We start from the raw sequence: 15,145 nt of genomic DNA on the forward strand, positions 1-15,145 counted from the left end.
AGCAGCTTAGTTTAGCATTAAGATATAAATTAATACTCAAAAAATAATATATTTTTTTTACATTCCATTTTGACATCACTCACTGGAGACTCTTAAGTAGAGGGAGTCCAAGTTGATGTGTTTCAGTACTGGTTAGGTACGGAGTCACAGTCCCTACTGCAGGCACGCTACAGGTGTTGGTTCAAATCTTGATTTAATTCTTGGAATTCAGGAAGGTGTGCATGTTGATTGCGGCTATGATTCATAACTTTAGACACCTACATCCCACATCTTCATGTTATAAATTAATCATATACGGTTTGTCACGAGGAAATGAATGTTTTACTGGTGATCTTTGGACAGAAGGGACAAAAGCCAGTAAAGAGAATGTACTGAATCATTTTGAGACGATTTGAAGCACACCAAGTTTTATTAATATGATGTAGCAAACAGTACAATATGTGGCCTATTGAGAGTATGTAAACAGTTCAGGTTAGTGTTGTTAGTACATTGTTGAAGGTGTAGTTGTAGTAGTAGTGGTAGTAGTGGTATGAAGAGCATAAAACCCATGAGAACATTGACACAAGACAATTCGTGAGCGAGGTTTACACTGTGACCATTTTTTTGAGTGACATTTCAGTGCTGGAAATAAACATCATTTATCAGCTGCAGCCCAAGAAATATATTAAAATGTTGTTTAGAAGAGTCACGATCCCCCACAATAGTCAGGTTGGTGTTTGCTTATATAAGAATTGCATTTTGATGTTTTAAATGTATCTAAATAATGGCAACACTGCAGTCAACGTGTATACTTGAGGTCTAAAAGGAGAATCCTGATATGAAGAACGTAGTACAGAGGTAACTGGGATGATTAACGTGTCAAAATAAAACTGTACCTTTAGTTCCAGAAAATACTTAAAATGTTAAAAAGAAATACATAAAAACATTTTGATATTTGGCAAAATAGTTATCAGTAGTGGTTGTAGATTGATGTCAGCAGAAATTTTAAAATCACCCAAAAACGGAAAAGAATCAGAATCAGGGGGGAAAGAAAATATGACATCACACATAAGGACTAGAGACGCTGTACAACCCACGCGGTGCAAGGACCTTCCCTTTGTACTGCTACTGCTGATGTGCTACAATAATCCACCTGATGCCAGTCACTCATACTTCTGCAGCAACAAAGTACTTAATTTGACAGTATGTTTCACAACAGATTCAAAGCTCCGTTCAGCCCATCACTGAAAGAAACCAACATAACCTCCAAGTACGTGATGTCAATATGGCTTTTTTTTCTGATGAGAACATTTTCGGCTACAGAACTTGTCTTCATCACTTCAAGAATAAAAAAATTGGCCTGCAGTCTTTTCTTAAATTGTACATAAACGGTGCAACAAAAAAACAACAACACCATAAAAAGCTTGCTTTTTAAAAGCAGACAATTTCCTCTTTGTTTTGAAAATGAATTTAAAGGTCAAAAAAAGAAGAAAACCATTACATTTGCATTGATGCAGCTTTATAAACTTTCTATCAATGGCCATGCCAAAAACTGCGCTTACTTATAAAAAAAACACACACGCCGACAGCATTCCTTCATCATTGTTCGGTCTTGAGCTATAACACGCACTCACGCTCGCGCTCACATTCAGAAAACCATTGATTTCATACTACAATATGGGCTGGGATTGAAAAGTAACTTAAAATCACCCCCATTCCGGGATGTGTCATTAGTTTGAAGTCGACTCCCCAGAATATCCAACAAAGAAAATACAAAGTTGGAGCTTGAAAGTGCAGATCCATAGAAATACCGAATATTACTGCAGATGCCGTGATCCTCCTTCATGCATGTCCTTTGTGGTGTTATGATGAGAGCAGCGGCTGTCGTTCAGCAGCGGTGCTCTGAAAAATGAAATTGGACAAAAATAAACATCCAAGTTGTTGTCAAGGACACACTATTAAGGCATTTAAGTCTCCCCACTCTCGTAAATGCTATTTGCCTTTGCTGTGCCCACACTGGCCCGGTTTTCACCTTCTAAATCTGGACAAAGACGCAGTCCAACAAGCAGGACTCCGTGACGTCATGGTGAGTGGTGCAGCCAACTGGTTTCACGTCAAGTCTCAACTCACCTCAGGGATCTTATGTCGACACATCATGAACATGAAGATGCCTCCCAGAATGATGCCGAGACCAATCAGCATGAAGGGAATGTTCTCCACCACATTCTGCTCGGTAACAATCAGCTGCAGCTTCTTGACTGACTCGTCATCAATGACAACGCTCTGGGAAGGTGCGGAGAGAAACAAATGAAATCAATCCTGGATTTCAAACATTTACTCATCTTTTTAATTTTTTCCATCCTCACTGTCAGCAAGACATTTCTTAAATGGTCATTTCACATGCAAAATCGAGGCACAACGCATTGTGGGAGAAAGTAGTTTACATGTCAGACACAATGTTTTTCTTTTTTACCTCATTTAGATACACCACGGGGAAGACCACTGTCCTCACGTTTCCTGTTTGACTGAAAAACAAGAAATAATTCAAGATAATTTTATAATCGTCTCAAGGTTATCTTGTTTTTCTCCTTCAGCCTGCCAAGCAGACATGTCACAACGGAGCCAGGAGCCAGAGTCTCAAAGTCCATCCGATAGAGATGAAGGTGGCATTATGTCCTCACAGTTCATCTTACTGGCAAAGACTCAAGTGGTCATGTGGCCACTAAAACTTCATCAGAAGTGAATTTGAGAGTCTAACAGGCAAGATACACGCCCCCCCACTCAACACACACACACACACACAAACACATACATGCTCAGCAGCAGCCAAACTGATGACATCATCAACTAGCTACCTGAATGTGGGGATTTTCTCCACATAGATGTTGACCTGGAGACGTTTGGCTGCTTGCATAACCACTCCTGTGAGCTGCAGAGGAGAAATGCATTTTAGACGCATGCAGTGCTGCAGTGATCTCAGTAGAGAAACTAAAGCTCCTGTCGGCTTATGGTCCCGTTATCATACATGTCCGTTATTCATCATGTGACATTAAACCACCGTATGGAAAAAAAATACATTACAGTAACCTTTCCTGACTAAAAGGTGATCGTGCATCACCGTCTGTTTCTCTCCTAACTTCATCTGAATCTTAACAGTCCGGAATTAAAAGTCCGGAATTCTACGATCTACTGCAAATCAGCCTGAACAGGAAACTGCTGGCTCTTTCCATTCAGGAACTTGTGAGCCAGTTTATATGCCAGTGGTTGGCATATATATATACACACACACACACACACACACACACACACACACACACACATTATATATATATATACATATACACATATATATCTATATATCTATCTATCTATATATGTATATATACATATATATACATACACACACATATATATGTATGTATACACACACACATACATATCTATATCTATATCTATATCTATATCTATATATATATATATATATATACAGATATATATCTATATATATATTTTACATACTTATGTGGACATTCCATCAGGTTTTAGGGAGTTATTTCGAAAATTCCACAGGCTCTTGTTGGTGCTTTTCGGTTTAAAGCCGAGAATTAACATGACAATACAACTCTCAGTAACAACACACAACTGAAATGGTGCCGTGTAAAGACAGTAACAGTACATGAGTATACAACTCCAAATGAAGATCTTCTACTTCCTTCCTAACAAACCGATACTGAGCAGCACAGCAGACTTCTGCTTCTCTTTATCATAGATTTAGCATAAGGTCAATAACATTTGGTGCTTATCACTGTGACAACCCTGTACCTAGTACCATCACTTTAATTTTTAACCACAGTTTCAATACAAGAAGCTCTGCTTGATAGCTAACAACTGGCTGCATGTAGAAAGCTGAGTTATCTCGCCATCTTGTGTTCGGTATGTGTACCTTTGTTTTACTACTCTTTTTTTTTCTGGATGAAAATGGGAAGAAATACCAATGAAAAACCTGAATCAATGCTCATATATTGTATTAAAGTCTAAATTCCTACCGGATTGATATCAATGGCGGTCTGGTGATATTCCTTCTTTGGTTTCATGCCAAAAACGTCCTGAACGAACATCTCGTCCGCCTGGTAGAAGTGTGGTGAGGACATAATAATGGGAGCACCTGAACCCACCACAGGTTAGGGTTAGAACACCATCAGGAGAGTAAGAGCTGATGAAGACATTTCAGATGATGACAATGACCATGATGATGAATCAACTTTTGCCCACCTTGTTTACATTGGCTGACGTTAAGCACACCGGAGGCGAGACAGTTTCCAGGAGGGACACAGAAGCCTGCGTTAGCTGGGTTTACGGTCAGATTGGCGAACACCTCGCTGGGAGGAGTGAAGCGATACCCGAGGATCCCCTTCACTATCACATCCTCCTCATACAGAGCATAGAGAGACCTTAGGAATAAGAGTTAAATGCTGGTTAATCTTTGCCAGATCAAATACTTTCTATTATGCCAAAAATGCAACCCAAGAGATTTTGTACGTGAGCTGCTGAGCTGATTTACTGATAAGTAAATTTTGTAAAGTTTGGCATCGAGTGACATGTTACAACTTTGTAAAACCAGGCTGTTCAAGTGCATTCACGACCTCAGTCAGCATTTAGCCATCCTGTAGACGCTGTACTCTCAGTTCATCTGATCGAACACAGACAGACTTCTGATATTAGCTTTAAGAAGCAGAAAATAACCAGTAAGCTAACAGCGACCTCATTCAAGGAGCTAATCAGCCAGGCTAAACTGGTACTTTTAATCCCTCATTGGACCTGGATGATGGAGAGGCAACTATATAGGAAGGTGTTCTCAGAATGATTCAAGGCAGCCGTTTCACTGACCTACTCAAGACAGAGGAGAACTTTCAAATGTTTCAATCTAATTTTACCCAATAACCCAAAAGGTTTTCAATATCTACTGATCCAAAAACAACTCACACAAAACACAAATCACCTTAGTGGTCAATGCCACAGCTCATCTATCTGGATCCTTTTTTATTTTTTTAGTTTTAACACCAGTGCTTCATAAGATCGTAAGAACTTTTTTTCCCCAGCAGCATTTATGGATCTGACACCGTCTGGAAACACCCACCTGCACAGGTCCGATGAGAACATGTAGAGTACCTCTTTCTTTGTGATGACCGGATGGAAAGACGCCCCGTTGGTTCCATTAATCATATTGCACTCATCAGACGTCCACCAGTTCAGCGATCTGCGTGCATACATTCATCAGTTTTCAATTTATTCTCTTTTTAGTCGAGGTAGTCCATGCACTGAATCAGCACCTAAGAACATTCTTTCTTTGTCAGCTCGATTGAACGACCAATGAACAACTTGCTGACTGAAAACCTGATTTTTAAAAAAAATATATTTAAGTCTGGATTTACATGGAAAAATGTTTGTAGGTAAGACGGAACTTGGTTAAAGCTGCTGGTTTTGAAAAACACAAGGCCTTTGTTTATTGAAGGCACAGTTTTGGTCTTTGTGCGGCGCTGCTGCCTACTGCAGCGTGTGAACGACGTCACGGCCTTCAGGGAGCTCACTGTTTCATAGTCAGAAATGTATTTAACATACTCTGAATAAAAACACTGAGAATAAGAACTCCATCAGAAACCAGCCTTTTTTTTTTATCCCTCTGACCTTTGACTTTAAGTGTCAAATTTATGATTTGTTTTGTCGTCTCATCCACTGGTGTCTGCGAAATTCGCACCATGAGTCACCGTCATGCATGAATCGTACATCAGTATAATAACTGAATTTTCCACATTGGTTCACAATGATGACGGCAGAGAAAACAGACATTAATAGCAACAACTGTTAAGCTTTTAGAGCCTGAAAATACCCCACATCATGGGAACGGGTCACAAGAGGAGCCGAGCATCTCCTGGTTCCCCTGTTGGCATTCGATTTTTTTTAATACGACAGATATGAGCGACACAGAATATATACCTTGACCTCGTTTTTTTCAAGAAAGCAAATAAACACACTTCACCAAATCCCTGCTGGCACTCAATCCCCTTGGCCTTACAGTGTAGGTAGGACAGTTTGAAAGAGAGAGAAAAGCTGGAGGAAAGATAAATATTGTGAACCCCGCCTCTTGCCCGAAAGCCACTGGGATAGGCTCCAGCCCCCCTGCGACCCTTAATCAGGATAAGCGGAAGAAAACGGATGGATGGATGGATAAACATTTTCTGTGACTCTTTGTGTGCCAGTTTGCTGCAGCACAGAAGATGATGGGATTGAGTTGCTTTAAAGCTCTGTTTAACCAAATGAATCATCCCAGAACTGAGATAAATCAACTGAGAAGTGACAATTATGGAGAGGATAAATAGGACACTCCCTTTGTACGGCCATAATGTCATCAAGTAGGACTAAAGAAGTGTTAATCATACTTTGTCCCATATCAATCCCCATCATTTAAAGGGGATGTGTCCAATGACATGCACTGATTGGATCAAGATTTTTGTTTCTATGCAAGAGGTGAATGAATACCTTTGACCATTCCATGTATCCACTCGAGCAAAGTCCTCATAGCTCTGCATGCCAGTGTAGAACACGTATTCTCCATCATTGGAGCCATTGTTCTGCAAATAAATCAAAAATTAGTAATCAGCTTGACAAAGATTAAAAAAAAAATGACAAGAGACATCCTGTATCGTAGCGTTGAATTAAACCTTGTAGAAGAGTCCAAAAACATCATCCAGGTCAGGACTAAAGGTGTGGAGGGCTTTGAGTAATTCATCTTCATAACCCCACAGCAGCTCTCCCACAGTCCGAGTGACGAACAGTCCTTCGCCGGTGGAACGCATGTAGGACGAGATCAGATTGGACACCAAAGGACTGTCCTTGAATCGTTCCATCACCGTCTACCAGCAAGCAGGAAGGAAAGGGCTTGGGTTTAGAAAAAAAAAAAAAAAACACTATACAACAGAAGAAGTCTAACAATTCTAGAACACTAAAGGTCCAAATCATTTCAGACTCACCACGGCAGGGATATTGACTGTCCTGATGACATCATTCTCTGGGCCTTGCGACATGTCTGGTTGGAATATGTAGGTTTTAGTGTTGACAGCTGATACTTTAGTGCCATTATCCTGAAAGGTCACTCCCTCCATAGGTCGATACTCCCTGTGGTAAAGAATAACAATAAGGAACACATGACAGTAACTTCCCCTTTATTTAAAGAATCAATTTCTCAGATCCCATGAGAAGCAGTTAACATCCCTGAGGTTTTGGCACCATTTACAAATGTATCAACATCCCTTAATTACCATCCTACAGCCATATGTCTTACTGTAATTCTAAATCAAGAACTGTAACTCAGATTGCAAAAAACAACAACAACAACAACAACAACAACAACAAATTCCTACTGCTGGAGTGAAGTCACCTTTGTCTCACACACAGAAGCAGTGGTTTCCTGCTCAGTCTCACAAAATTGTCACAACTGAAACTGTTGGGCCGCTCTGATGCAATAACATGAACTTCAATAGAGAGACAATAAAGCTGCCGTAAGCTGCCCGCAGACAACTTATTCTAAATCTCTTCGATTCGAAATCCGTCGCTGGCTTGCTGTATTGTCAGTAATGTAATAACATTGTAGGGAATGTAAACAATACTGTATTTTGTTCACTGTTTAGTTAACTGGAGATAAATGCATGAAACACTCAAGCGGAAATAAGTTTAACAGATATATCTCATGCTGCTCCGCTGATATGTCTGCAGCCAGGAGCTTCTCATCAGGTTGGAGATGTGAGAAAAAGCTTCAAACTAGAACAAAGGATGACAATCGTTTACGGCTTGAAAACTGTGCTGTTTGTGACATGCGCGGGGGAATCAAAACTCCCTCCTCTTCTTATGTCACCTGTATGTATACGGTCCAATCTCCACCACAGCGGGCCGAGCCCCTTCCAGAACCTCAATGGGGTTGGTCAGATTGAAGAAATAGAACTGCATATAGATGGGTGCCGGTGGATCCTTCCAGGCATTAAATGCGTCTGTGCCATTCTTCAAAACTACTTCCTATATGGGACAAAGTGCAGTGGGTTACTTCACATGCAAAGCTCAGAAAAATGTGACTTGAGATGAATGATCAGCTGCTGAATAAGCTGTTCTCACAACGTGTGACAAGCCGTCACCAAGAACATGATTTAGGGTCATTGTGAGCCATTTATTCAACATTGAAGTAGGGCAGTGAGATGAGGATTAAATCTAAGCGCATAAAAACACAATTATGAGGAAAATAACTAAGCTGGATTTTTTCGCATGGTAATGAGTTTAGTTGTGTACAACATACTATATCACTTTCAGCAAGTTAAACAAAATACTACAAAAAATAATAGATGTTTGAAAATCCAATTTGAAGGTTATTTGACGTAATATCAAGGTTAAAGGTATAAATTGGTTCACTAAAATAACTACACACAAGTTGTTTTACGAATCTTTAAGCAGCAACTGGCTCAAAACTCACTGTTTATAATTCATCCACTTCAATAATTCAAGCTAACGTTACAAAGCTAATCTGCCAACATTTATATTATATAACCCCATATGCGGCTACTTTGTCAAAGATGTCACATATCGATAACAAAACACACCCAACTGTTATCATACTATTACCAAGATGTGCTTTTGTTTTTTGTTTTTTTTTAAGCTTACCTTTTTGGCAATCGCATCTACGAAATGTGGAAAGACGTTCGACAAGACCAGAGAAATACCGGCTATCAAAAGCAGGATTGACAGAAGTCCAGTGCAGTAAATGCAGCATGATTTTAGCATGATGAAGAGACAAACTTGTGTCTAATCACAGCTACGCTAAAAAGACATTAGCTTGTGCGTGTTGTGTTTGTTTTGATGACTAAGGAACTCGCTCAATCGTGAAACACCCACTTCCGGAATGAAACACGTCACCTGTAGCACTTCCTGGTTCTTCGACAGTCCAACATCTTTCTCGTACATAAAACCGTAAAAACCACAAAATACAGTACTGTATTTTAAACACACGATTAATTTAAACTTTTGATTCAAAAAGATAAAGTGATATTGTAATGGCATTTGAAAATAGATAACGTATTAGTTGACTGTTTAAAACTGAATCCAAAGGAGGTGTTTATCTTGCAGTATTATAGTCTTTGTTTTAATCACATGACATTAATCCCCACATGAGAGAGTCTATTGTAGTTTTGTGCTTGCGTCTTCATTGTAAACCTGTAAACATCATCGCAACGAAACAAATTAAACAGAAAATTAAACATATTTAAAAATTTGCCCAATTAAAAAAAAAAAACGTTTTGGGGCCTGTGACATTAATCTAAACGTTAGTCAACAAACAAAACTATTATAATAATGTTTAATCTGTATTACTGTATTAATTGTTTATGCTATATTTATCTGGCTGTTATACTGGACTGTTTTTTTTTTAAGATTATATAGGGGATTACGTTGCAGAAAAAGACTTTAGTCAACAGTTTTTCCACTAGATGTCGCTGTCCCAATAGACTTCCAACCATCGTCTGCAAACGAAATATGTAGTCATGAACTGGATTGAGTTAAAAGCATTTTAGGAAGCCACATCTCCATTATTATCAATTATGACATATTCCCTTGGTCCTCTTTGTCTTTTAAAGATTTTTGTTTGTGAAATTCTGAAAGAGACTGGACTGGAGACAGGAGACTGGTCGTTACTGTTACAAAGACATATTCTCAAACCAGTTGTACAAAAACTAAAATCACACTCAATTAAAAGAAAAAGGTAGCAACACGCACAGGAAATAAATCAATAAAGAGAATCACTGATTGACAGATAAACTGCAAAGTAGCCCAGCAACCTCACACGATCTCATCACTCCTCTCTTACGTCTCAGACATGTTCTCGCCTGCATTAATACGTACTCTTGCGACACACACCTAGAATATCAACATGAGTTGACTCACTGGCTGAGCTGAGATGATACACTCCAAATATGAACACAAATAACAGTTGACACTCGACTGGGAGGAGTAGCACACAGCCTGTTTGAGTGATATTCTCTCTGCTCTGGAAGAACTGAGTCAGGGATGCATGTAAAATATGAATGCAACGTTTTGCAGCTGGGCATAGTTTGATCCAAAATTTAAAATATCCCGCTGCATTCAGGTGGATCTCTCTTTAAAGCCCCCAAATCTAATTAAAGTACTTGATACAAATTTAATTCCTCTTTATCAACTACAACAGTTCTCCATTAAGCCATTTTGAATAAAAAATAAATAAATCCTTTTCACTAACAAAAGCGTAGTATGCCACGACCCCCAAGCTTTTCTAGGAATCAAAAGATGAGTCAAAATGATGATATGAATTTACTGAAAAAATGACAAAATAAAATCTGCTTTTTAGGATTTGCTCAGATCACCTGACGTGGTGGATTTATTGATCTAGGAAGGCACGACTGTTTAGACATCAATGATTTCTTGTAGTAAATAAATAAAACAGAGCACCGAAAACTTTTATAAGCTAGACTGGGGATCCAAGGGACAATAAAAAGGTACATGACAAAAACTATAACATTATGGCAATAATGTCCATCATGAAATGAATAAACAAGGTCATTGTTTTATCATACATCACTAATGCATACCAGCCTTCTCCTAACAGGGTATACTCAATTATCAGACTGCGTTTCTTTTAGTTTGTTTGTTTGTTTTTGTGGGAAATGATCCTTTACCCGCAGCAGCAGCAGCACATGAACGGGGCACAATGGACGACACCAGCGGGCTCGCTCGCCTCCGTCACGGGAGCTCTGGCAGCGTGACGTCACTTTCCTAAACCGGCCAGCAGCCGTTGAGTGGAGTGTCGAGGAGCGAGGGAGCGAAGGAGGGGAGGGAGACAGTCATGAACAGCCCAACTTTTTAATGTATGCGGGCCGAGTCGGGCCAGTGTGTAGGGGCCGGGGTCTCCTCCTTTATGCATCCTCCTACTAGCTGAACAACGGCTCGCTGTTCCTTCACCGGCTCGGTAGCTAATCTGTTCTTGGCTCAAAAAGCGTCTGTGTGTCAATTGTGTCCTGCCCTCCCAACACATAAAAGGGTGAGTATGTTCAGGCATATCATGTGAAGTTGTTTGGTAGTCGAAGTGAAAGCTGTTTGAACTGTTTAGACAGTGAAACAAGTAAGTTGGAGTCTCGCGGCGTAGTGTTTTGAGGATGCACGTCGCGCGCGTTTGATTCTTGTTATGCTAACCTTTTCCCCATGAATCCGCCTGGAACTTTCACTTCTTCCCACAAACATTCATACTTCATGTTTAAGTCTCCTCTCAACTGTTAAACGGGATATGCGAGCGGCTATGTGCCGCTGCTTCACCGCACGAGCGTCTTTTGACAATTGTGTTTTAACAGCCCACAACACCACCTTTTTAATTGTGGTTTTTGCCACGGTTGTGCAGGTCTTTTTTTGTCTAAACTGTTTACAGAAAATTCCTATTTTTCTTGTGGTTGTTGTGGATGTCAGTAGATGTGATATGTCAGTAGATGTGATATGTCCAGAGCAGACCAGACATATTTGTCCTTGATGCACCCACCTTCTGTTGTATGACATCATATTTGAAATATCAAAAAGAAAAGTGTGCTCCTTCAAAACCTTTCTGAATTCCGAAAACTACTTGTAATGGTTTGCAAAGGGGTTCTGGTTGCTTACATAGAGAGTTGAAATACAAGCAGACAGTGGAGGACCCTGTTAATAATAATGATAATAAAATAAGTAGGCTAAATTTGCCTGGAATGCTCACCAAGGATATTTCTAGGGGTTCAAATCACTGACAAGGTCATTTTAGCCCTGAAAAACAAGAATTTGCTGGAGGGAGAAATACAGTCACCAGACATCCCAGAGGGTTCATTTAAAACATCAGTATAGGAAACGGTGCAAAGCTGGATACCATTTGCAGCGAGGATTAAATTAGAATAGCATGTGGTGTGCTTACTCCAATAGCACAACTGCACATTACTTGCAGAGGAATAGGTATGTGTAAAAGTTGATCAGATTCATTGCAGCTTAAGTTTGAAGTGATGTTATTAGTCTTGTTAAAACTTCTCATGTGTTTGCTTTTATGTAAACAAAGGGCATCTTTCCTTTTTTTATATAAAGAAAAGTAAGTTGTAAATATGACTGCACCAGTGCTGCACATTTTCACTCCATATCAAAAACAACTCGAGGCATTTTATCTTACAATTAATGAATTTATAGAAACTATTCATTTGAATACTGTGAAACATCTGCGTTTGTCCTCCCCCCAGCCTTGACTGACTGATAGACTGCATGGACCAGACTGAACATGAAGAGTCTTAAAGCCAAGTTTCGAAAAACTGATGTAAGTACTGTAACACATGTTCACGGCTGTGTAAAGTGTGTACATGCAACTACGCACATATGTACGTCAGTGCCTGGTGGTTTGCAGATGATTTATAGCTGAATTTCTTCACCTTGGGCTCGGTGCTCTGTGGATTATTGATATCTTGCTAAATGTTAAAAAAATAATGTTGCGTTTAGAAAAATCACCTGAATGGTTTTGAGTCATAATATGTGTGTAATCCATTTAGAGCTCTTCAAATGCTTTTGTAAACAGAAAACATTTGGCTTGCTCAGTTTGATATGACACCTCTAATTGTAGGTGTCATCAGAAGGGTAGGACCTGAAGAAGTGGGGGGTCATGGGCAACCATGATTTATTGCGTTAGCAGTAGTACTCAGACAAACGACACATTTGCTTTTCAGGTAGAGTCATTTTAGAAGGATGACCGTGCAACATCATGTGATGGGTGAGAATTTTGTGATTATACCAAGAAAGGCCACAAATATCTTTCCTTACTCTGCTGCACCGCTGCAGATGCCGATTTGATCCTGCTGAGTATGAATCAGTCTGCAGGGAGGAATGTCTTCTCGTTGGCTCACTCATTAGTTTGGTCATAGTCTAACATATCCTACACTCACAGGAAGTGAGGCGTCTCCACAGTGTCTGACTCATGTGTTGTCACGGTGGCCTTAATGACACAGAGCCAAGCTCCAGACAGGAAAAGTCTGGAAGGTGGCAGGATGAAGTTTGAAGGGATGAAGGGAGTGTTTGGAGAATTGTCAACTGGAGTGAAGAATGCTAAGTAAATGAGACACTCACTTTATGTAGACAGTTTCTGAAAGATTAAGAGAGTGTGGTGGGGCAGGATGGTGAGCTCTGGTTAGATGGCATGCTCTGTTGAAAGCAAGTCTTTCCCGCAGAGGGACAATTAGGTAGGTGGAGCACCTCCCAACATTACTCAATTATGATACCCACAACATGCTGCAAGGCACACTGTGAGTGGGGAATCTAGAAGATGAAGAGAGCAGGACATCTTCAAATCACACTCTCCTGTAGATCATTCAGAGCAAGGGAGCCAAAACTTTTTTTTATTCTGTCTACTCCTTTCCCTAAACTTCTTATTCCTTCTGGAATGCTGAAAATTAAATTAAATGTTGGTCTGCCGGCTTAAAGCGAATAAATATTCTGCACAAACTATCCATGTACCGTCTGATCATATCATGGGGAAAAATAAAAATGAGGGATCCTACATATGAGAAAATAATATTACAGCACAGTGATTTACAGTATTGTTTTTACATATTTGTTGTAAATATTATGTTTTTACATCTGGCAGACCAGAGTGTTGAAGTTTAAAGTCATGTTTTATTAAGATTTGGAGTTTTAAAGTGTTTGGATTTTGGATAAAGCGATTGAAAGTGCTTGAAGTTGTAATTGCTTGTGTAATTCCGCAATAAATCGCTAGCTGACTTTAGTTTGCATTTTAGATGAAGTAATGAATTAAGGCTGAGAGAGCCTAATTGCTCTCATTGGCATTCACATAAATTGCAGTTGGCTCAACTCGAGCCTCGTTTGCTCTGAGGCTTCATGTGTGACTATAGTGTGATCTGCCTGTCTCGATGTGTGAGTGGGAGGTGATAAAATGTTTGAATATGTAATTTTTCTCAGTTGTAAGGTGCTGGGAAAAGTGCTTGAATTTGATTTTGTAAAAGTTTTAGGAATCCCGAAATGTACCTGGGCTCGCAGCTGATAAAAGTAAATTTTTGAAAATGTACTTAGCTATGTACAGTAGAGGAGAAGAATGCTGTCCATTGTTTTGAAAATGTTGAATCCGGGGGCTACAACAAAGTCAAAGTAGTTCATCATAAGTGCATAAAATGGATCATGTGTCTCAACGTATGAGGTGTGTTGTAGCCAAACCCTGATGGTACAGTTAATGTGTCTGAGGTGGTTGCTTTCAGTGCTCATCCTCACTAAAATAGCCAGTTGTAGGCGGTATGAGAGAAAAGAGGGAAGAGCTGTGGATGTGGATGTTGCTTAGAAACACGACTGAAGCCTCTCAAAGTCCTGCACGCCTTTGCAGACCTCACACCCACATGTATTTTTGCACTTTCATACTCTTGATGTATGTTTTTTTTTTTCTTTTGCTATGTAAATAGTGGAACTTGTTGACCCACCAAAAAGTCTTATGACAGAAAAGAAATACTGTTGTTTTGTTGCAGAGTAGTAGATCATTTGATAACTGATGTAACTGCAATTCATTTTTTCAGTGTATTGTTTTATGAAAAAGCACTACCTATCCTCAACATTGCACACTCACTGTGCTTGGTTATGTGGTTTGTGTATCGACTAAGCTGCAAAAATAGTGCATTCTGCTACAGTGAAATGTGCATGCATGTGTGTACTACATTATATTGGAGAGTGAATCATTTTGTCTTGAGTAGTTATGTGAAACGTAGTTTTGCATTAAGACAGAACCATAGAAATACTTAAAAAAAAAAACAAGTGTACATCAAAAAGGTACGCTGTTTTTCAAGCAAGCAATGCCTGGTTTAAATTATGCCTGTCAGTATTGCAGTGCACACTTTGTGATTGAAAGTAATGGTCATGATTAAGATATGCACAAAAGAATGTTTCACAGGCCAGCTTGTTTTATACTCTGAGCCAATAGTCATTCCATTGGTTTTTATAGAAACCAAGATCAACGGTAATAGAAAGAAAATATCTCCTGGTTTCTATTTATAGGCGCCCTGTGTCAGTGACAGATTACGCAGGAATGTTACCCCCCAAAACCAGCACTTCA

General features: G+C 39.5%; 2 protein-coding genes across 3 annotated transcripts in view; one reads left to right on the plus strand and one right to left on the minus strand.

The window, feature by feature from the left end:
- Positions 1–436: 436 nt before the first annotated feature.
- On the minus strand, positions 437–8,914 carry scarb2c (scavenger receptor class B, member 2c). Its single transcript, XM_086187286.1, has 12 exons — positions 8,683–8,914; positions 7,889–8,046; positions 7,008–7,152; positions 6,699–6,890; positions 6,517–6,608; positions 5,117–5,236; positions 4,252–4,430; positions 4,026–4,144; positions 2,835–2,908; positions 2,453–2,504; positions 2,110–2,262; positions 437–1,881 (listed from the first exon to the last, which is right to left on the minus strand). The coding sequence occupies exons 1-12, from the start codon at positions 8,800–8,802 to the stop codon at positions 1,843–1,845; spliced, it is 1,443 nt and encodes a 480-aa protein (XP_086043412.1). The 5' UTR covers positions 8,803–8,914; the 3' UTR covers positions 437–1,842.
- Positions 8,915–10,748: 1,834 nt separating this feature from the next.
- rai14 (retinoic acid induced 14) overlaps positions 10,749–15,145 on the plus strand; it is a 37,463-nt gene continuing 33,066 nt past the window's right edge. Inside the window, exons 1-2 of one of the 2 annotated variants that reach the window (XM_086187645.1) lie at positions 10,749–11,086; positions 12,288–12,361. In XM_086187645.1, the coding sequence (XP_086043771.1) occupies positions 12,326–12,361 (36 nt within the window). In that variant the 5' untranslated portion in view covers positions 10,749–11,086; positions 12,288–12,325. The remainder of the gene's footprint in view (positions 11,087–12,287; positions 12,362–15,145) is intronic. The other variant, XM_086187644.1, reaches the window with a different exon arrangement.

Source organism: Aulostomus chinensis, chromosome 19 (assembly GCF_037954235.1).
Source record: "Aulostomus chinensis isolate RoL2024-O1b breed Wild chromosome 19, RoL_Achi_v1.0, whole genome shotgun sequence".
In the NCBI taxonomy this organism is placed as follows: domain Eukaryota; kingdom Metazoa; phylum Chordata; class Actinopteri; order Syngnathiformes; family Aulostomidae; genus Aulostomus; species Aulostomus chinensis.